This window comes from Ambystoma mexicanum, chromosome 6p, assembly GCF_040938575.1.
Source record: "Ambystoma mexicanum isolate Mex_15411 chromosome 6p, UKY_AmexF1_1, whole genome shotgun sequence".
Taxonomy (NCBI): Eukaryota; Metazoa; Chordata; class Amphibia; order Caudata; family Ambystomatidae; genus Ambystoma; species Ambystoma mexicanum.
This window is the reverse complement of record NC_090935.1, coordinates 457,829,797-457,851,614: the sequence shown is the minus strand read 5'-3', so window position 1 is coordinate 457,851,614 and position 21,818 is coordinate 457,829,797. Positions and strand designations below refer to the sequence as shown.

Here is a 21,818-nt window from a genome sequence, read left to right as displayed (position 1 = left end):
GATCTGAATGTCACATGGCCTATTAGGATCGCTACCCACCTCCCTCCTGTCCCCCACCCATCCACTTGTGCCTTCAAACACGTAAGTATAGGCACATTACAAATGAACAAAACATTTCAAAATAAAACTGTGATAAAGAGCCTAAAAACGGCCTAGGGAAAGGAGTAATCCCCCAGCCTCCGTGAACTGCAATAAAGACTAATGAGGGCCACCTGATGACAATCCCTTCAGGATCGAAACATGTACATGCCATGGCATGTGACTTTCATTGGCTTTCCTAACGTTTAAGTAACTGCAATACATGAAGTATGACTGGAAATTCCTGTGGAAATAGGATGAAATAGTAAATAAATGTTTGCAAAAAAGTAAAGTGTTTGATCACTATTGCACAACATAAAACGGTCTCATTGTTCAAGGAGTCGTTTCTGTTGAGTTTTCATTGTACATTCATGATCCTTAAAAAGGATTACTGATAGAGACAACACAGACATGTTCACAAATCGAGTGCGAGTGTTTGAATTTGATATTTCCATAGGAAAACCCGGGCTATCTTCCCACATCACTGATTGGCTTTCTGACATTCTCTGCTGAATGGCACTTTGCTGCATGACATCTAACTCCTAAATGAGTGATGTGACCCACCTACCCAGTTATAAAGCCTCACCAAAACCCATATCTATCCTTGAAACCTACGCATCTTCCCCCCATGGTGTACAACCGTGTTAACTTGTTAGACACACTTATCACACATATTATTAAAAAGGCAAGTAAGCACACCTTCCAATATTCAATCAATAAAATCGTTAATTTATTATTCTAAAAAGTACATTGCAAATTGTGTTCTTTTAGTTATCCAATCCGTATGTATTTAGTTTCTTTAACAAGATAATTTAAAACATAAATGAACATATTCATAAAAATGCATTCATTATTACCATTATGCCGGTCGTTATAAGTATGACAGTCACCAAAAAGAGATAACACTACAACAAAGGATGGTAAAATCATACATTCATAGATGATTTTTTGTTTTAAAAAGTATGTCCAATTTGTGTGCTAAATAACTATAGGGCTGATATGTTGCACATTATTACCCGTGTCCTGTGTATACAGTTCACAATATCCACTGCAATATCTGTCAGGCTTGACCTCCTGACAAGTGAAGGATCTGCCACCATCTTACTTTGTACTCTGCTAAGACACTTGTCTTCATCCAAGACATTCTCAGACTGGACTACTGGACTATTGTATTGGCTGTCTCATGGGACTCTCTCTGTTCGCCATCTGTATTTATTACCTTCTTAGAGTTTGCCACTGACACGCTCTTAAACCGCGCTCGTCCCTTGCCCTCTTCTGATAACTGCTTCCATGTGTGGTGGCTGTCAATGTGCAATCAGTCCCTGTTTAAATACCCTGTCTTTAAATCAATCCATGTGCTTGGCGCCCCTTACCCCCACCTTACAATAGACATTGCCCACTACTCATACCCCACACTCTGAGATAGCAAGCTCTACTTAACAGTGTTTTCCATCCAGCCTGCATTACCTTTGGATTTTACAGCTTTGCCCTTTTTGATATCATTATATGAACACCGAAACCCCTCATCAAAACTCCATACACACAGTATCTTTATTAAAGACTGCTCTGTTATGAAACGGCATCTCCTCCTTTCTCTTGAAAGAAAACCTGAGTTGTCCAGTATCATCACGCACCACCTGTGATTACACATGCTTCCCCAGGACCTGTATGTATGTGTATGTTGCTTAAAATCTGTAAATGCTAACCTCTGTATTGTCCTTTTGTAAACATTGTATGACATATTCAACTCCTTTTTATGTTCTCCCCTGCTGACTCCTCACATGATAACTATACCTGTCAATGTTTGTTTTTATTATTTTGTTCTAAGATGTAGGATCGCTCTAACGGCCTAAATGTAGAGAACATTTTGACACAGCTCTTCTATCTGTGCAAATAATTGCAACAAATGAAGTACATAAATTACTCTTCCAGTGTGCTCCACAAAGACACTAAGGGGACGATTCTTAAAACTTGTTTTGGTATTAGTGATGATATGTTGCATCTCATGTAATCACTTGTGTCAAAAAAGCAGTCGAATCCACAAAGGACATCTCAATGTGCGCATCTTAGATGTGCTTTTCACATTGGCACATTGGCACACATCAAGGGGTGTCTCTGTTCATTTAAAAGGGCATCCCAAATCCACAAAGGGATGCACTATAACATGTGGCAACCTGCACAGGAGGACGTGTAAATCATTACTGACCCATTCATGAATATTTCTTTAAGTGTAACATGAAACAGTTTAAAAAATGTGCCCCCAGCAATCACGTGATTGTTTGGAGCCAGTCATACATTAGTGTCAGGAGTGCGCTTCCAAGGTTTCGTCCAAAATTACCTAATAAAAAATACTGAATGTGTGATTTGCCCGAATTTGGTATGAAAGATCTGACGGACGAAAAGTTCAACTAAATCTCGCATTCGCGGTTGGGGGCTGCAGGGTGTCTCCCATACCCTTGGTCACTATATTGTGTCCCTAAGATGTCCCCAAACAAAAAAAATGAAAGCAGCTTGTGTCACCGGTTCCCAATCACGGAAGTGAAATGGAACAGGCGTTGCAGGTACACAGCGAGACACAATGTAAGGTAAGCAGGGGGGTGCAGGTTCGGGTGTGGCTAGGGGTGTGGATGGGGGTTTGGGCAAGTCAGTAATGTTCAGGGGAGAAAAGTCTTTTCTCCCTCAAACATTTCTGATTAGGTCTTTCAACCCCAAACCCGCTCCCAACACTAATGTATGCCGGGAGGCTGGACAGCGCATCTTTGGGATACTGTCCAGCCCTTACTGAAATGTGCAGGCCACCATTAAGAATATGGTGACCTGGCGCAAATGAAATGAGCACATTCTCTTTGATACTTTAATGTTGTGCAACTTTTTGAGAATCTGCCCTTTAGCATTTGCAATACAACTGTATAGTGGAGTAGAGATTACGGTACAGTGTGGCTCTAACCGGGTATCTACCATATTTCAGGAAGTCAATTAAACCCTCAACCAGCATGTTTCCTTTGATTTTTCCATGCATATCAGTGAGGGTGAAAAGAGCAAGACAAATTGTTAAAAAAAGGAACACGTGTGTGTGTGTGTGTGTGTGTGTGTGTTTGTTTTGAGAGTAGTTGCAACCAGTTGTCTGAGTTTACAGCTCAGGGGCACTCTCCTGTGCATGAGTATTTTGGAACTGTGTTTCCTTAACACGAGGTTCCATTCCTCTAACTGCCTGCTAATCTGAGACCATGCAGCACAGGGGGTGACTCATCAAGAAATTGGAGAGAGCAGGTTTGCAAGACCAAGTCAAGGAATACAATGTTGGACAGTGCGCAGAGCCTGCAACTGGGCACCAGTGGCTATCCTACCCTACTTAGTGAGATAATGATGTCGGGTCATGTAGCAGCGAAGGGCAAAGTCTGAACAATCAAAAAGAACTGTCGTTTATCACAATCATGTGAAGTGGGAGCTTGGTCTAAATAGGTAAATCAGCTACCTCTACCATAATTGGTGATTCATGTCCCCTCATATGAGCAACAGCCCTTCTCTAGTCAAACACGACTAAAACAATCATCATCTCTTTCAGGCTTAAAAGATTGCAGATTCCCCATGTAGATTATAGATCTTTGTATATTTCATCATCCTCACTAGCACTTAGGTTCAATAATGTTATGGATTAAGACATTTCTTGTATTAAAGTGTGATCAGCACATTACCCCTCTGAATCGACAGTCATCCCATGGATGGCTCAACACCCCTGCCCCCCTTGTTTATAGGTCTTTTATTGTCTCGCCAAACATTTGTGCTAATGTAGAAGAATCATAGGTATTTAGAAATGTAGTGCAGACTTTCCACAGCTTGTTTCTCACTTAGTTACCTGTTCAAGTCAAATCATCCTTAGTATCGCAGCAATGGTGTGGATTTACCTGTTCTCCTTGTAATGTCTGTAGTACTTTGATTTTTTTTCCATTCATTGTATAAATTATTACTTGGCCGGTATGATTGTATCGTGGTTGGCCAGCAATATACAGCTCATCTCCAGGTATAGATGCAGAATGAACAGTGTAACCTGCGGAACCAACAGAAATGCAAGTATATTTAGGACTAGTAATCACCCCAACTATCAATCAGCATTCAATATAATAGTCCATATTGTCAACATCACAGGAAGTTACTATTGAGTTACACAGTGTGAATTGAGCAGCATAGGTTGCAAGTAGGCTCATGAGTTTCATTGCATGCTTTTCTTTCGCTCCTCAATAACCTTTAGTTTGGGGTTGTAAACTCATGCCATTAAGGTAGAAATATTCTGCACACAAATTGTATGAACTTAATATCACTACTTCTGTTTTTGTTCAGTGCATATATTTGCACTAAACTAAACATGCAAAATAGCGTAGTGATTAAAAGAGAATGAAAAGGATGCATTTCAGGTACTGCAATCTCAATCAAAACGATTTTACACTTTTCTACAAACACATGTTCCATGATAAATAACATACGGGCTATATTTAGAAGCAGCATCATTTGGTCTGGCTAGATAGAGAATTGGCTTTGGGCCAGAGCCCCATTATCAATATGAGAAGGGACAATCATGCCAATCACCCACTCTGTGATATGCATTTGGAATGAATTTTTGTGCAGGCTCTGCTATAATATCTGTCAATGTGTTGCAGCTACAGATATGGTGTATGCATCAGATAGCCTTCCATTTTTCAGTGAAGCACACAGAAGTCATATATATATATATACCTCACGCGACGCAATCACTCATCCATGATGTTAATCACTTAATGCTGAGACTACCTAATTGCCTTCCTAATGCCAGGTCATACCATTAACTCCTCAACTAACTTCTCCTTTACCTCGCTCAAACAACATGGTACATTCTAACCCATCTCAAACTAGACCTCTGTAAATGGAGGTCCCATTAGTTATCTTAACCAACAATCTACACACACACCAGTCATAATTCTGAAATCCAGATTTACCAGCATCAACACCTAGCAGAAACACATCAGCCAAAGTAAATAAACAAACTAAAGGAGAAGCCTGTTGCCTGATAACAGAAAGAGAAAAGAAATCACCTGGCAAGAAATATGCAAGTCAAATGTTTCAATAGAAACTGTTAACACGTAATCTGCTTTTTATGTCCAACATCCAGCATACTATAGAAGAGTTTATCATGCAACTACTTGGCCTTACTGGGACTTGGCCTATTGATAACTGTATAACTTCCTAAATGTCCCTCCAGCTGAATGCTTCAATACCTTATCCAATAACAGATCCAATAAAACCTGGATGGGGTTGCATTATCTACACCAAACAAAACATAACCACAATACTACAAACAGCTTAATAAAAAACATTTGTAAAAATAACGTATACATGCCTGCACAATGCCAACATCTCAAATATGTTTGCTGTAGTTTCCAGACTCTTAGGGCCTCATTACACGGATGGCGGTAAGGATTTACCGGTACCGGTAAAATACCGGTACCGGTAAATACTTACCGCCTTACTACGAGGTCCCTTTGCGGGTTGGGGGATTTAACGCCTGCTTTTTGCAGGCGTTAAAATCCAACCCGCAAAGGGACCTCAGAGCTAATTACGGCACCGCAAAATTGCGGTGCCTTAATTAGCGCCTTCCCCATTCCCATAGAGCCCTATGGGGCAGAAATAGGAATGGGGAAGGGCAATGGTGGAAGGGGGATTTACCGCCCCTCCAACCTTGGAATGGGGTGGTAAATCCCCTTTCCACCAAGGCGGTGCCGGTATTTTACCGGCATGAGCCATGGTGCTAATAGCGCCATGGCTCACCGCCTACCGTGTAATGAGGCTCTTAGTCTACTACCAAAACAAAATGGTCAGATTTTATATCTAACCTCCTTAAAACATCCAATTAAATTATATTTATTTCAGATGTCAATCTCTGTGTGAATGTTAATGGAAATTAAATTGAGCATAACACCCTTAACATTCTTGCAAACGTTGGCATAGAGAAAGGGATAACCAATTAAATGCATATGTGGAGGGTCACTCTTTGGATGATATTTGCTCCCATAACATGCCACTGGTCAATCATCACCATATATTAAGCCCTTCCCCGACCAATCACCAGATAATCTTAAACATATAGATTTTGCAAAACAAGTGCGAAAAACAGGTCCACTTTCTCCCTGCCAACCAGAGGAACGTCAGTGTAGACAACCTTATAGCTGTGCTCATTAAAAACACATTAGCCTATGTCCACCTAACAAATGAAGATGTCTGCTTTAAACCCGTATTCAGGAAATAACCAGACCCTTGGATATTGGGGCACCCTTTGTTTAAAGAAAAAAGTCAATAGGTGATTTGATTACAATACAAACTCAATTAATCGTAATTTGAGACATGCGGAAGACAAATGGAGAAATGAACAGTCCCAGTAATACAAAATCACCTTCAGAATTAGTCCCCATTGTTACTAGAACACCCTCATGCACAAAGAAAACATTCTTCCAAAATTACATACCACCAATAAATTTAAATAAAACTACTGAATTTACAAAATCTACAACAAACCAAATGCGTTTATCGAAACAGCTACGCCTAGCAGACAATGTTCCAATGTTCTTGCAAGAAATGTTCTCATTTATCTAGATTCACATAGAAAGTTGGACTAGATCCCACATCCCACAAAGGAGGGATTCTCCTGTTAATGTATGTTTCACGCAGTCCTTGCAACATCCTAAAAGTGTTGAAGGCATTAAAGAATCAAGGACCTTAGATAAACCGTATTCTGCCTCACTCCATGAAGATTCTTTTTTGTGCACAGCGCTGCTAATTTCCACCACATGTAATTCATGCTACAGGACACGAAAGATCCCATACTGCCTCAAAGATGCTCGGGTCACTACCATTTGTAAGAAACCAAAACTGTATCCTGCTGATTTAGCAAACTATCACCCACCGTCTAACCTCCCTTTCATTGCAAAAATCATAACGAAGTTGAAACAATTCAATTTCCAACTCTCAATGAAAAACAAAATCTGCAATAAAAATACAAATCAGACTTTATGCCACACAAAAGGGCATCATTTGTACTGATTTATATGATGGAGAGTTAACAAAAAAAGGATTTGACACTACTAATACATCGGCTGTGCTTATCCTACTAGACATGCTCACAGCATACAGCAGAGTCAACCATGGCATTCTCATAAACTTACTCCAGTCCACATTAGAGACCAGAACTCAGGCCCTTAAGTGGCTGTGTTCTGATGTGCCAGCACAATTTAAACATGGGTATTTTAGCACTCCTATCTTCTAATTTAGTAGGGGAGTTCCCCAAGGATCGTTCTTGTATCAATGACTTTTTAAGTCAAAACATTAGTCTCCCTAATGAAATCTTTTTCAACCAACATTCACCTACCCACAGACAACAGCCAGCCTATTTTCAATCTGAATGCCAATGTTACTGACAAAACCATCATCACTGAATGCCTACTTACTATTCAAGCATTGATGCTTGACTACAACCTCAGCCCCAATGTCATAAAACATAGAATCAATACTTTGGAATCCATAGACCATGAGAGCTGCCCTCTCTTGGCCTGACTCACGGGGCACCCCCAATATCTGTTCAGAAACAGCTAAAATGTTACTTCACAGAAAAATCAAAACATATCTAGCTGTGACACAAAAAACAATCATAAACAAAGCCCAAGTCCTCTTCAAACTGGAGTACTATCATAACCATTACTCCAACAACTGCAAATTATTCATATTAGAGCAGTGAGATTGATAATGGGTCTGATGCCTATGTAGTCTCTTTCTTCGGGTTTTAAAAAATTAAGCTGATTACCCATTGCATCCAGGATGTTTAAACCCCTATGCACAACTCATTGGAACATCTCCACTAGTTGCCCAAAATATCTCTCCCTCTTCCTGAAAGCGCAATATCCAGGTACAAACTCATCCAAAAAGCACATTGCAGCAATGTATTTCTTTTGAAAAACAAACGACAGGCAAATGGCTGCTCCATTGTGACTACTGAGCCAATACAAAATGTGACAATATGAGAAGATTACCCTAAATATGTCCTATGTACTAATCTCATCTAAAAGTGAATCTGCACGTATTTAGGTTTATAGTGGTTTACCTATACTTGTCTCCCATTGTCTGTATCAATCCCATTCACTTGAAAGTAATTCGCTCACAAGGAGGTGCTTTACAACAATAAAATACAATTTTTTTTTTTAAAGATAGTGAAAAGTTGTTCAATATTGCCTGTAAGAATGTGTTTTGTCCACCCTGGCTAGTGCATTGGTATGTTTCCACTCACACACTGCAGTTATATTTGTTCTCATTATTTGCTTAAAAAGTGAGCCTATGTATAGCCTATGTATAGTGTGAAAAACCAGAGGGTGTTTCACTGCCTAGAGCCTGGGTATCCCTTACTCAGGTGTCCAGGCATGGCCATTGCCTTTGGATCCAGACCCAGACAAGTATGGAGGATCACCTGGGTGAGGGGTCCTCGGGGAGTGCAGAGGAATGCCTGATGGTGAGACATGGTATACTCCCTTTCCAAATACCCCTGTCCCATCCTATTTTATAGGATATTTTATACAATATTCCAACTTCTCAGATCCCCCCCTTTCCTAAACACTGAGCCGAGGAAGAGGAGGTCTGAGGCTGAAAGGAGTACCAACTCATGAAATACATTGGACATGTCCCACTACTAAGATAAGGCAGGGTCAGGCATTTGATATTAATTACATACACCTGGTAGCTATTAGCTCTCCACACATGGTTAAAAGGTGGAACACTGAGACACACTCTGAGCAAGGCAATGCACAAGAAGGATCAGTTCTTCCAGGGCGATGGCGAACCAGGCGGAGCAGAACGACAGGCAGAGGGATGGAACTGAGGGACGGAGAAACCTTGGACACCGGAGATCGTTACCTCCGATGGTTGTGTAAGGAAGCACAGATGGCGAGAAGAGGAACGCCTCTTTTGTGTTTCAAGGATACCAGCCACCCTCTCAGGTGAATGCCAGAGTTGGGTAGATGCAGCAGCAGTTGTGGTATCAGCCTTGACTTCAGGGTCAAAACCACGAAAGACGAAAATGTATTAACACAGCTGGTGAGTTGATGACAGCAATGAAAGTCCTGTCTGTGTTTAATGAAACTGGATGGCAACAGTATCCAACAAATGAAGGTTGCATGTGTGCAGATAAGACGCCAGAGAAAGCAAAGCATTGTAAATAACTGTAAATTAAAGATACAAAGTAACAGAGTGGTCCAGCGAAAGAAGATTGCCCAATAGAAATTCTCTGTGAATTGTCTGATGCCATAGAAGCGGCGGGAAGAGAAAGAAACAAAAGATGCAAGATTTGAACTGTTGTTAGGTTTGATCCCGGCAGAGGCAAACCTGGATGGGAGAGATGACTTTGAACTGTTAGGTTTGATCTCAGCAGAGGAAAACCTGGATTCGAGAGATATCTTTAAACTTTGAAATAAGTACTGGGCTCGAAACTACATTTGCCAAGAGGCCTTGGTGTAGGAGAGAAAAAATGACATTTGAGGAAAGAAAGTCGAAGTGGTCATGCTGAGGAAAGAGCAAAAGCCTTGCAGTTTTGAAGGTCTTCAATATTGGAAGCAAAGTGAAAGGAGGCTTGAGCCCAACGGGGGAAGCCTATGAAGGTATGATTGAAGCTTGGGGAAGGGAACCCCCACAAATTGTGATTGAAAGGTTTGAGCCCAGCAGAGGGAAACCTGTACTGAATTTTGGTATCCAGAAGGAAGCCAACTTTTCATGAACTGTATTACAAGCGAACAGGTGACATGGGCTGGAGTGAGAGAAAGCCGAGAGATCCAGCAGATAAACTGGTGACTTTTCATGGAAGACCAAGTGGGCCCTGGTCCACAAAACAAACTGCATCCTTGTGTCGAAGCCAGAGTGTGTCGCAAGGTCCAAGTGTGCCACCTTACCCCATGCTACAAAACATGGGGAACAGAGTTTACTCAGCCATACTGATTTTCATTTTGCATTACAAATTCCCTTTATATATTTATTGTATTAGAAAGAGGGCAGGAATCAGGTTTATTAGTATAGGCCATTTTATTATGACTAACAACTGACAAGGATTGTATTTTCTTTTTGTTTGATGGTTGAGAATCCTCCCATCTTAGTTATAGGGCAATATCGGAGTTTTCCAAACCCCTTTTAAACCAACAATAAAGCTTTTGAAACTTGCAGCTCTTGTGTCAGTGTATACTTGTGATACCATGCCTCCCTCACAATAGCTAAACACTGAGAAAAACAATGTTTGGGAAGAAAAATAAAACAATGCAACATTCTGCTCCCTCTATCCCAAGCCAGAACATCTTCTACATTTAAAGATCCTTACCCTTCGATATAGAGAAACATGTGCTCCCCCTGATGATGTTATGGGTCACAATACAATAAAGATGGAATCCCACACACTTCCTAAACTATTTGTATCAACATTCTGCCAGAAAACAAAAGTTTAGGGAAGATGTATTGTTATTCAATCTACCTAGTGAAGAAATGCTAAATGGGACTACATCATCCCCTATTCTTTTCATGATCTCAAATCATGTCAAAATTCACCTGAAAAGCATCCAACATTATTATTCAATGATTTCACTGATGATGCCTGTCTCTTGTATCCTAAATCAAGATGTCTCATGTATCTATGTGATTGTATAGCAAGCTAAGAAAAATACCTGAGAATATTTTCTATTTTTCTCTTTCATAGTTGAAATGCATTTGTAACATATGTGACGTCCCATGTTTGTATATGTTCTTATACATATAGTAATTATATTTTTTTACTAAAAGGATGTTATGTGTTCCTGTTTTAGTAGGTCTATCTGTTTTTATAAAGAAGTAATACAATAAGAGAGCATGTATGAAACTTACAAAGCTCAGAGAGACAAACATGTTCTCGGGTACAAGAGAGAGACATACAACAAGAGTAAAACCCTCAAATGAAAATTCTGGTTGTTTTCCACATGATCTGCAAACATGATGAATAGTTGAAGATAGAGTATCCTTTACAGCTTGTTTCAATAAATAGACTGTGTTTTAAAATCATCCTTTCAGAAACACTTTTATTGGATCAACCATTTTGTAGCGGCCATTTGTACTGTCTAAGTTGGGTAGAGAGTTGTGAAATGTTGCTTTGAGAGCTTCTTTTTTTACACGCTTAATGCAAGTTACCACATCTGTGATGCATTACATTGATTTTGCCATTATTATCTATTTAGTTTAGCACATTGAAGTTGTTGTTATTTTGTTATTAGCACCTTCCTTTTATTTTTCCATGTCTGTCACTGTAAGTGTTGTCAAAAAAATATAATAATAAAATACCAAATAATGATCAGCTTCTCCATGATGACTACAGTGTCTTTCATGGGTCCATTGCATTGTAACTAAAACATAGTTTTCACATTCAGCACCTTGGTATGGCAGGGTGTACATTTAGTTCATGTTTCAGCTCCATTTTAAAGTTTCTATTCACTGAGGGTTTTACTTCCATGCGACAACTTTGAGCTGCTGGATGCAATGTACATACATTATACTAAATTCATCTCTGCCATACATTTCAAGAAAATATTTTTACATACACATTGCTGTATTTCATCTAAGATACTATAATTGTTTCACAGATGAGTGGGAGGTGGCTTTGTGTGCAGTAGTTTTGTGGGAGCAACTTCTGATATTTTTAGTAAGGGTGAAACTATCAGTGTCTCATTGATCAGCTTTTCTTGCACATTCAACAGACAGCCTACACATGTGTAAGGTACACACTAAAGATTCCGTAGTTCTTTACCTTAAAACAATACAATAAACTGTGCTTTTCATAACACAGTATTCCAACTTCTCTAAAAATGTACTTATGTTACAAAGTGAAACCATTTTTTATAAAACTGAAAACCACCAGTGGATGTAAATGCAACCTATTGTATGATGATTCTTTTCTGGTGGGAATGAAACTTGTAGTTGCATCAGGATTATCAATAAGATGCACAGATGTTTCAAACAATGACTAAGAGTAGGTCATGTTACTACAAAAATATCTTAAAGTCATCTCACATGGGCCAAGTGAAATGCTCATTGAAAAAGTGTCATGATGTGGCATGATTCCAGGCTGATAGCTTTGTGCATTTCGGCCACTAAGGAAGAACACAAAGCAGTACTGAACATTTTGCTGATAATACTGCATGAACGTGCTTTGACCCTATAGAAGAATGATTCCACGTCTTTTCAAGGTTAAGTGAATTACATGGACCATACCATTTCAGCTCAGGAGGTTAGACCAAAGGAGAATGTTTTGCAGACCATGGGCACATTTGCAGTCCAGTGACTATTGACTATGTATGAAACTTGTTTTGGTACAGCAAGTACTATTGCAAGTTCATCCCAACTTTTACATCCATTCCCGGGATTCTTACTGCTCTCCTACCAAAAGCATAGATGAGTATTAATGCAGTTACAGAGAAGGAAAGAGGCAGGTCCTGTGAGCACTCACTCTCTATCTTTTTGGGTCCGTGAGGAAGTACCAGAGGCCAGTTTGTATGGCTTAGGTCAATCCTATCACAGAGGGAGATATCGAGTGAAATGCACTATATGCCTCCAGTGAGCTTAGACAAACGGTACTCAGCTATTGGGTTATCGAGAAATAGGCTCCGGTCTGCATATGGGCCTTTATGAAATTCATTTAGTAACTGTGCACCCTGCCTTTGAGTTAAATATGGGCCAACACACTCTGGTGGGATTGTTAACCAAGATCGGGGGAAATTAGGTTTCCCCCAAATTAGTTAAGCTCATGACAAGGTTGCAGGAATATGAATTCAGCATTGAGGATGATCCGGTGCATGAGAACATGCAGAATGATTGTAGATTGATATTCCTACTTTGATATGAGGAGTGCCATGGGCTGAGTGTGTCAGTGTTCCCCAAAGGGGTTAGTAAGAGGGGAGACTTTGCATGTGTAGAATTTTCCCAGGAAGTAGGGTGACATGCAAAATCAACAGATTTTAGGATGACCAAAACAACATTTTGAAGGGTTGTCCCTCTGTCAAGCCGTTGCAGTGAAATATTGATTATTCATATTTCTACTTTTGTCAATTATTAATAATCCTACACATGTAGAATTTACACTCATTCGATAGAGGAAGATCCCACAGTTCCAACACATATTTAGCTTTGATCCTGTGTCATATGGTGGTAGAATATGTATACAACTGTTTAACATTCCATTTGGAGGCATGGATCCATCTTCACGTTTCATTTATTTGAATTGTGAAACCCTTGTGCTAGCATCATGAGTCATGTAAACAGCTCTTAGAGACCCCATTGTTTTATCTTTCATTTCTGGGTCAGCTTTATTGTTTTAACCAATTTCAAGAAGTAACACTTTAAGTGCATTCTGGCGCTTTGAAGCTGAGAGTTTGGAAAACAAGGCTCTGACAAGATACTGACTTGATTCCTATCAGCACATTTCTTAATATTTGAGACTTTTGCTGGATTTTATTTAAATTTATTTATTTAGAGTATCCTCTTTAATGTGGGTGGAACATTCCATTTCCAAAAGGCCTTTCACAGATGTCTCTTTCTTATGTGAAACTTAATGGTTTGTGTTGCAAAAGGAAACATAACAAATTGTGGATTAAATTAAAACTGAATACATTAAGTTCTGTTGAAGCGTATCCATATTTTCCATGAGGAAGTGGTACTGGTCTTTTTACAGTGTTGCGATGCACTATTTTAAATGACTGCAGAAGGTTATATTTTATCAAAAGGCTTTCACCATTCCTTGCTGTTAGTTTAATATATAGTTAAAAATATTCTGCACCATTTGTTGCGTGCTGTCTCTCAGGTGAGCGGGTAACTTGCCTACATCCACCAGACACACCAGTTTAATAATCATGAATGAAACAAGGAATTTCAACACTGTTCACATAGATTCAGGCACACTCTCTGATTTCCTCTTATAATCCTCCCACCAAAGTGGCTTACTGACCCTGCCTCTTGTGACACCTCCTTATATTTTCTCAGACAGTCCCATTTTTACATTCTGGTTTGTACTTCATCAAATTTCCAGTGCACACATGACAAATAAAACAACATAAATATAAAACAAACATTGCTGAACCCAACTATTAGTCAATATATATTGTGCAAAATGAATGAGTCTGCTGTTTAAAGAAAAGAACATTTCACTTTGAGTTTTAGAGCTTTTGAGCTTTAGAGACAACATATTTATGACATAAGAGAAACAAATGTTCATCCACGATAGGGGATCAAGAAATATTGCTAAATGTTAAAGCTTTTTCTCATAGATAAATAAATAGATTGATACATGTAATGGAAATAGTTCAGCAAATCCTGAAAGAGACTCTTCTTCACTCAAAGGAATATGTTTAATGTAAACAATAATATTGTAATTCTTCTTGCTGAATTTGTTCTGTGAGCATGTTACCTGGTTATCCCTTGCCAATAATGGCAACCTGTAAACATGTAAGAGTAAGACAACAATACAAATAATCTTTAACATGGTAGGGTAGTGCTGCCCTCATGACCTCTGACCCCAAAACCACCATCTTTGGAAGGCCTGTCCCTCTCAAAAAGGGGCTTCCACTGGGCTGGGAGCAACACAGAGCTCAACACAAAACCACCAGGAGACTTCTTTTTATCTGCCTGAGGCTGCCTGCAGAAGTCAGGAGTCCCAAAATATAAATCCTGGATCGATCTGGGGACTGCCTCGTGACCTCTTAAAAAGTTACTTCTGGGTTACTTCAGGTATATAAGCACTGTCCTTTGGGTGTACATTCACTCAGGCATTCCCTGTTAGCCACTGTTTGTCACAGGGTGCCACAAAATACCTAGCATACAGCACACAAGCAACTTTCAAATAAAATTCCACCCGTGAGTACTCCTAGCTTCCAAATTACTGTACTGTCTCTCCACACTATGCTACTGGTCTATAATTAATCCACTCCTGCTCCTCCTACTCGCCTCGCCCTGCGCTTTCTCCATTCATGCTATAACTTTCTCCTTTCCTATCCATATTATACAACTCATATTCAAAACTCCTACTACACTTTCTCTCTTCCACCTCCTTCCAAAAAGCAAAGCGACAAGCTATACATACCTCCTCTAACATCTATCCTCCTCACCTCTCATTCTCTGAGAGTAAACTTCAGTACTCTTCCTTACCTCATCAACTGAACATTGCACTCTGGAATACTCAATCTGTATGCAACAAAACTTCCTTTATCACTGACTACTTTCACTCCAGATCTCCTCACTTAGAACTTCTTGCTAGCACTGAAAACTGGATTTCTTCATCTCACACTGCCACTCTGGAGGTCCTTAACGACTACAAACTATCCTTCATTCACTCTGCTCGACAAACTGGCAGAGGTGGATGCATCGGACACCGACTCTCTTCCCAACTCAATGCCTCACCAATCTCCAATGCCACATCCTCTCCTTCCTCTTTTGGAATTCATCATCTCTACTATTGTTCTGCTTTGCTTGATTCACATCGTTTCCATCTGTCACTCTCCTAGTCCCACTGGACCATCCTTTGATGATCTTGGGCAACTCCTTGATTATCTTTCAGCTAAATATCACATACATCTCTTAGGTAACTTTAACCTTCCTCCTCCAACTACTTCTCAGAAATCTGAACGTCAGTCTTTTCTTAGTGACCATGAGCTCCACTCTATCCATAACCTACCTACCCACCCCTAATCTCCTTTTGACCCTCTGACCTTTCCTCACCACTTGCTTCAACTATTACTAAAAGGACATGTAAACCATCTGCCATTTCCCTCTTTCTCTCTGACCTACAGTTCTCCCTCTCCTCCTTCACACCCAATGCCTCCTCCACCAACACTGCTGTTTTCAACTTTTAATCCCTACTATATGACTCATTCTCCTCTTACTTCCCACTGCTTACTTTCACCCCTAAGTCTCAGCATCCTCAGCCATGGGTCACCCCATCCATACAGACTCTGAGCACACACATGCATTGGCTGCTGTACAAATGAAATTGTACCCACTTGCATGAGGACCTGCAATTCTACCCCTCTGCTCTGAACTCTCTTAAGTCCACTCATGATAGAGCAAAAAGGGATTTCTACCTAACCCTCATTGACTCTCACTCAAAACATCCTCAGCAACTACAGGGAAAAGTAAACTGCTCTCTCCTCCTAAGTCTATGACTATCAACTCATGACACAGCTGACTACTTTGCAGTAAACATACATTTCCAAAATTAGAGACTCGCTGAAGAGACCTTCTTCACTCTCTCCCTCCTACATTTTACACTCTTCATATTCTACCACATCCTCTGCCTCTATCGCCCACTTTTGTCGCACTAATACTGACAAAGTGCTGTCTCTAGTGATGAAGGCTCACACTTCTTGTGCCCCATCTGACGCTCTTGCTCTTCCGCTAGTCAAGCCTATTGCCCCATTAGTGGCCTTTCACCTACCTGCACCCTTCAACCTGCCCTTTGACTCCGCTTGGTTTCCCTCTATTTTCAAAACAGCCAAGTTCATCCCTCCCCTAAAAAAGTAAGGGGCTGTCCCGAACCTACAGGCTACATTTTGCCCTGTGTCTCTCCTTCCACCCTACACTAAAGTGCTTGAAAGGGTTGTGTTCAGCTGTCTTACTAATTTCTTAGACATCCTTCAAGCAGGTGTCTGCTCGTGTCTGCTCCACGGACGCTGCTCTCATGAATGTGTTTAACTTTATCACCTGTGCTGAGCACTCCAACCTATCCTCTATACAAATTTTCCATGACCTGTCTGTTGCCTTTGACACTGTTGAGCACTCTGATCTCCTTAATACTCTCTTTCATCTTGGGATTTGCAATTGAGCCCTTGCCTGGGTTGAATCAACATTTCCAACTGTCTCACTTCCATTAAATATTGGATGGCTTTGTACTCTCTGATGTTACACACTACCAGAACAGAGGTGCTCTTCTTCTCCTTTAAAAGCTCTTTCTCATCTCTTCCTCTGCCTATCAAGTTCCCACCTGCCACTCTCCCCTACTTTTTATCAGCTCGAAATATCTGCATCATCTATGACCCTTATCACACCTTCTCTACACGCCAACCATGTCTTAACCATTCTTGTCTTCTCTTAACTTGACTACTGTACCTGCATCCTCCTTGGTCTTCCCAACTATGAGTTCTATCATCTCGAAAAGATCATTATCTTCGCTACCAGGACTCTCTTTGAAATCTGTCACTTCACACCCACTCCCTTGTACCGTCACCACGCTGGATGGCTGATGATGCAAAACAAGGCCAGATTTAAATTTCTTTTCCTGGTTCAGAAATCTATCCCGGTAAGGTATCTATCCTCCTCTATCCCACTCTAAAAGCCTTCTTGTAATCTCTGCTTTCCTTCCTCAACTACCCTTGTGGCTCATCGACCTTGCTGTGCTTCCTCTGACTTGCGCTTCTTCTCTCTTCTTGCTCCACTTGCAAGGAATTCTCTTCCGCAGGACATCTGGTAAACAGGCCACATGGATTTGGTAAAAAAATAAACTTAAAGCCTATCTCCTCGCCTTTGAGTTATGTGGGGTGAAAAGACAGCCCCAGAGTGACAGAGATGGAGACGCCATGTTAGGCCGCTACTATGAGAGCAAAGCTGGCTTGTGAAACACCCATTGGAAAATGCAGGCCAGTTCAAAACATTGTTTTCCCATATAAGGCCTAGTGAATGAACAAAAATGGGCCTATTTCAAATTGAGTAAAATGCAAAGATACCAAGTTGAAGGAGAGTGTTACTTAGAACTGTTTTATTTTAACTGTGTCCAATGAATGCAAAAAAGAAGAAACATGTGGTGTGGTAGCTGGTGACTTTGGGTAAACTGAGAAGAAGGCACATTTGACAGATGTAAAACTGCAGCAGTGCTCTTGAAAGAAAAGATACATTTGAAACACTCTAAGATAAAAAGGAGAAATGATTCCTGACATTTAAGAAATAAAGTAAAGTGACAAATTGCATTCATCACAAATAAAGAGACTTAATTTTCATCATATAAAATGACACCCTGTAAAGAGAAAGGCCTATTTTCTTTTTGTAGAAGTAAACACTGGCTTCCTATGTTCATTGTGGCCTATCTGTGTGCATAAGATTAATAATGAATCTACTTCTGTTCTAATATAGTAGAAAAGAAAGATGGTAGTTATGAACAGCAGGCCTAGGTGTAATACAACATGTTACATGTTAAACACATCATATCAATGTCAATGTAAAATGATATTCTTTTAGAATTATGCAAGTAGCTTGTTTTTCCTGGAAGTTGTTTTTACTGCAAGACCTCTGGCTGAGGACCTCTAGGAGAAGAAGATCTGTTTTTTTAGTTTAAATGCTAAGATTTACAGAGTGGTAGATCAGAATTGTGGGATTTGCAGATAACACAGCAAGCAGAAATAACCTTTAAGTTCAGGGGTCCCCAATAACTGTGCATTAATTTGAAGAAGAACCTTTGAAGCCCAGGAGGGGAGGGCATGGTCACATGGGCCAGCCAGATATCCAGATCAGGTCATAGAAGAGAAATGAAACCTAAGAATTGGTGGGGACTGGTGTGAAACTCAGGGACACTTACAGCACCTTGCCATTGACTAACATTGAATACATTTTCTTGAATAAAAAGCACATTGTGTGCTCCACTGATCTGATCTCGGGTTCACACATGTTTTGTGTGATGGATACAACTTGAGTTATGAGAAAAATTATGATTCCATCCTTCTCATAATTTCAAGGGAATAAAACATTGTTGTGAAAATAGGTTATGGAAGTAAGGTTAGAATCAGAAGGGGGCAGATTTGTGACTATTTTGGCGCAGCAGCATATCGTGAAAAATGGTATCTCCTCCCAAGAAGGGTGTGCCAAGATATGATTAGTATTTTCTGACTCGCCATGAAATTTAGAATATATTTGTGCCGGCAAATATCTGAAAAATTTTGGTAGTTGTGATGTTGTTAGATTTTCAGAACCCAAACGTGTAAAACTACTTGTCATTTTGAAATGATGTATTTTTCCTCCTCCCTCAGCTTGTAAACCCATACCTTCCAACTTTAGGTCCTATCAGCAGCCATTAGGCGTCTTGGTGGGATGTGAAGGGAGAGAGCTAGCCAATCTGTATTGTGTGAATTATGATAATATGTAGGTGTCATCAGTCCTATATCTTGGCAATTTCCAATCTAAAAGGGAATTTACAATTTACAAGAAAACAACTAGGGAGAGAGACTAGGAGAGCTGTCTGATCCATTGGGGAACCACCTTACTGGGCAAACAAAGCTACACCAAGGCGAACCTAAAAGGAGGAAGAAAAGGAGACCCAGGGACTTTGCTTGGAATTCTGGGAGCCCTTTCTGAGAGAGGCCTGTGGCTGGAGAGACCTGGCTGGTGAACAGAGGCTTGAGGTGTGAGCTGCCTGCCTGAAAGAGGGTCCTAGGAACTGGCGGGCCTCCTGAGATCTTCCATGTAAGTAGATATATCCCAAAGCTATCAATTGTGTGGGGAGCTACCTTCCTTAATACCCTTCCCTTAGCGGGTGAAGGGGGGAAAAACTGGGTAGACCCCGCCCATATAGCACTAAAAAGTTAACTCAATGAATTCTCCATAGAAGAACACTCTATCCAGTTACATTGAATCATATTGGAATCTGTCTTTTTAACCCAAACTTCTGCATTGGTCGATGCTTTCCATTAGTGGGAGTGGGGGTGAAAGTGTGTATACCCTTAGCACAATGAACTAAAAGTATAATTTAATTACCATAGGGTCATTTATCATCGGGTGATGTTCTTGTCAAAATTCGAAATGAACAAAGGATTATCCCAGTGTACTGTTAATGACTCTAGTCTGTTACGTCATTGGGTATCCCTGCCTCAAAATGAAAATCCCAACACCTGGCATTCCCTTTGAAAACAAATAGTGCAAAACAAATATTGCCTTTCAGTCCAAACCAGAATCCCAAAGCCTTCGATTTTCATTGTAGGAGTGGTGCAGAACGAAATTCACCATGTATTCCCTTGGATCCCAAATCAGAATTCCAAAACATTGCATTTTACCTAAATAAAAAGCCCAAAACGATTTTCAATTGTGGTCCCACTCCCTGTACCTTGCCTCCAGATCAGAGGGGTCATATCTAATTGATGCCTGGAGGGTGGGGGTTGCTGGAAGAAAGGAGTATTGTGCCAAACTAAGCATTCACTGTGTGTATTGTATTTCTCCCATTGGTTAATTTGCAAGAGGTCTGACGTAAATTGTGAATGTCAAATTCAAAATTGTACATGTGTCTTATAGAAACTGAGAGTCCTTTAAACCTATGTTAGTCAATAGGTGCAAGACATTTGAATTGGTGATATTGTGTGGTGCCACAGCATTGGTGGTTGATGATTTTGTGATTGCCTATGATTCTTTGCAAAAACTGAAAATAAACATATATTCTTACTATACACCGGCCTGGCTCCTAGCTGATTGATAGTAAAGAGGTTATTTTGACGTAGCGTTTTGTTTTACGCCACTTTGCTTGTGGGGGGATGGGTTCCCTGAGTGGAGAGTGACTGTATAATAAACTGTGACAGTTAGCCTCTTAACCTTCCTCTCATCAACCTGCTAGCTAACATTTCTCCCTCGCCTCTAACGTGCCTCTGTCCTTCACTTCCTCTGCCGCCACTCTAACTCTCACCCGTCATGGTCACATCCCGAGCACACCTGGCCGTGCCGCCAACCTGCACTTAAAAATGTCCACTGTTTATTGTCCTTAATCTATGTATGTCTATTTATGTATTGTCCACAGTGACTGTTCCATTTATCCCTTTCACAGCCTGATCTTTAGACTTAGGGGTTCACATTGCCTCTGTTTGTAGTTGTTTGTGGTGTTTGTTGGTCCCTATTGCATCTGCTTTTTTGTTTGTATGTGTTTTAGTCCACTCCGTAATCTTCCCTTCTTATGCTTATTCTGAAAGGCTCACCATGTACTTTTCCCTGCTGTTTTTTCCCTTATGTCACCAAACCCATTTTAAAAAGCTCCTCTTGCATTTTCCCTACATTCTTTTCACTGTGTGTCCCACCAAAAAAATCAGAGAAAAGTCCTAACACCAGTCTTAATGTATTTTTTTTATTAGTAAGTCCCCTTCACCACTATTTGTGTATTCTGAGAAACATTTCCCATTGTATGAATCTTCTGTGAATCCCTTTTCTTGTCTTTGTCTCTTGTTATGTGTTTTGAAATTGCACATGTCCTTTTATTTGAAGGTAGTGTCAGGAAGGGGGAGGCTGGAGGGGAGTTGAGGATCTGAACAACTCCTCAACCCTTGTGTCAGAGATTGTGGTAGTCAATAAGTGGGGGGAGATGGAGGTCACAGAGGAGCAGCATATGTTCAGATAGGATGTCAAGATCAGAGACTGTAGTTTTCGAGGAGGTGATGAGAATGAGGAGGAAGAGGTGAAAGAGGCTGGTCCGTTGGGGTGGGTCATGTTGGAGTGGAGAATTGTTGGACCATACTAAGTGGGTGAAGGAGTTGGTAAGGTGCAGGGGAAGGATATAGCTACCAATCAGCATGAAGATGTAGAAGATACATGGTCACTTTGTGAGTTGCTGCAGTTTCTGAAGAACCCTAGAGATGATGGGGAGGATATAGCACACCCAGCAACAGAAAGAGGTGGCCACAGAAGTGGAAGAGAGATGCAAAACCAAAGGAAGAACAAGAGGT

The 21,818-nt window shown here is 40.4% G+C and overlaps 1 protein-coding gene across 2 annotated transcripts in view; it reads right to left on the bottom strand.

The window, feature by feature from the left end:
* ITGA1 (integrin subunit alpha 1) overlaps positions 1-21,818 on the bottom strand; it is a 1,202,180-nt gene that overhangs the window by 512,261 nt on the left and 668,101 nt on the right. For both annotated transcript variants that reach the window (XM_069627258.1, XM_069627257.1), the window contains exon 12: positions 3,984-4,126. In XM_069627258.1, coding sequence (XP_069483359.1) covers positions 3,984-4,126 — 143 coding nt within the window. The remainder of the gene's footprint in view (positions 1-3,983; positions 4,127-21,818) is intronic.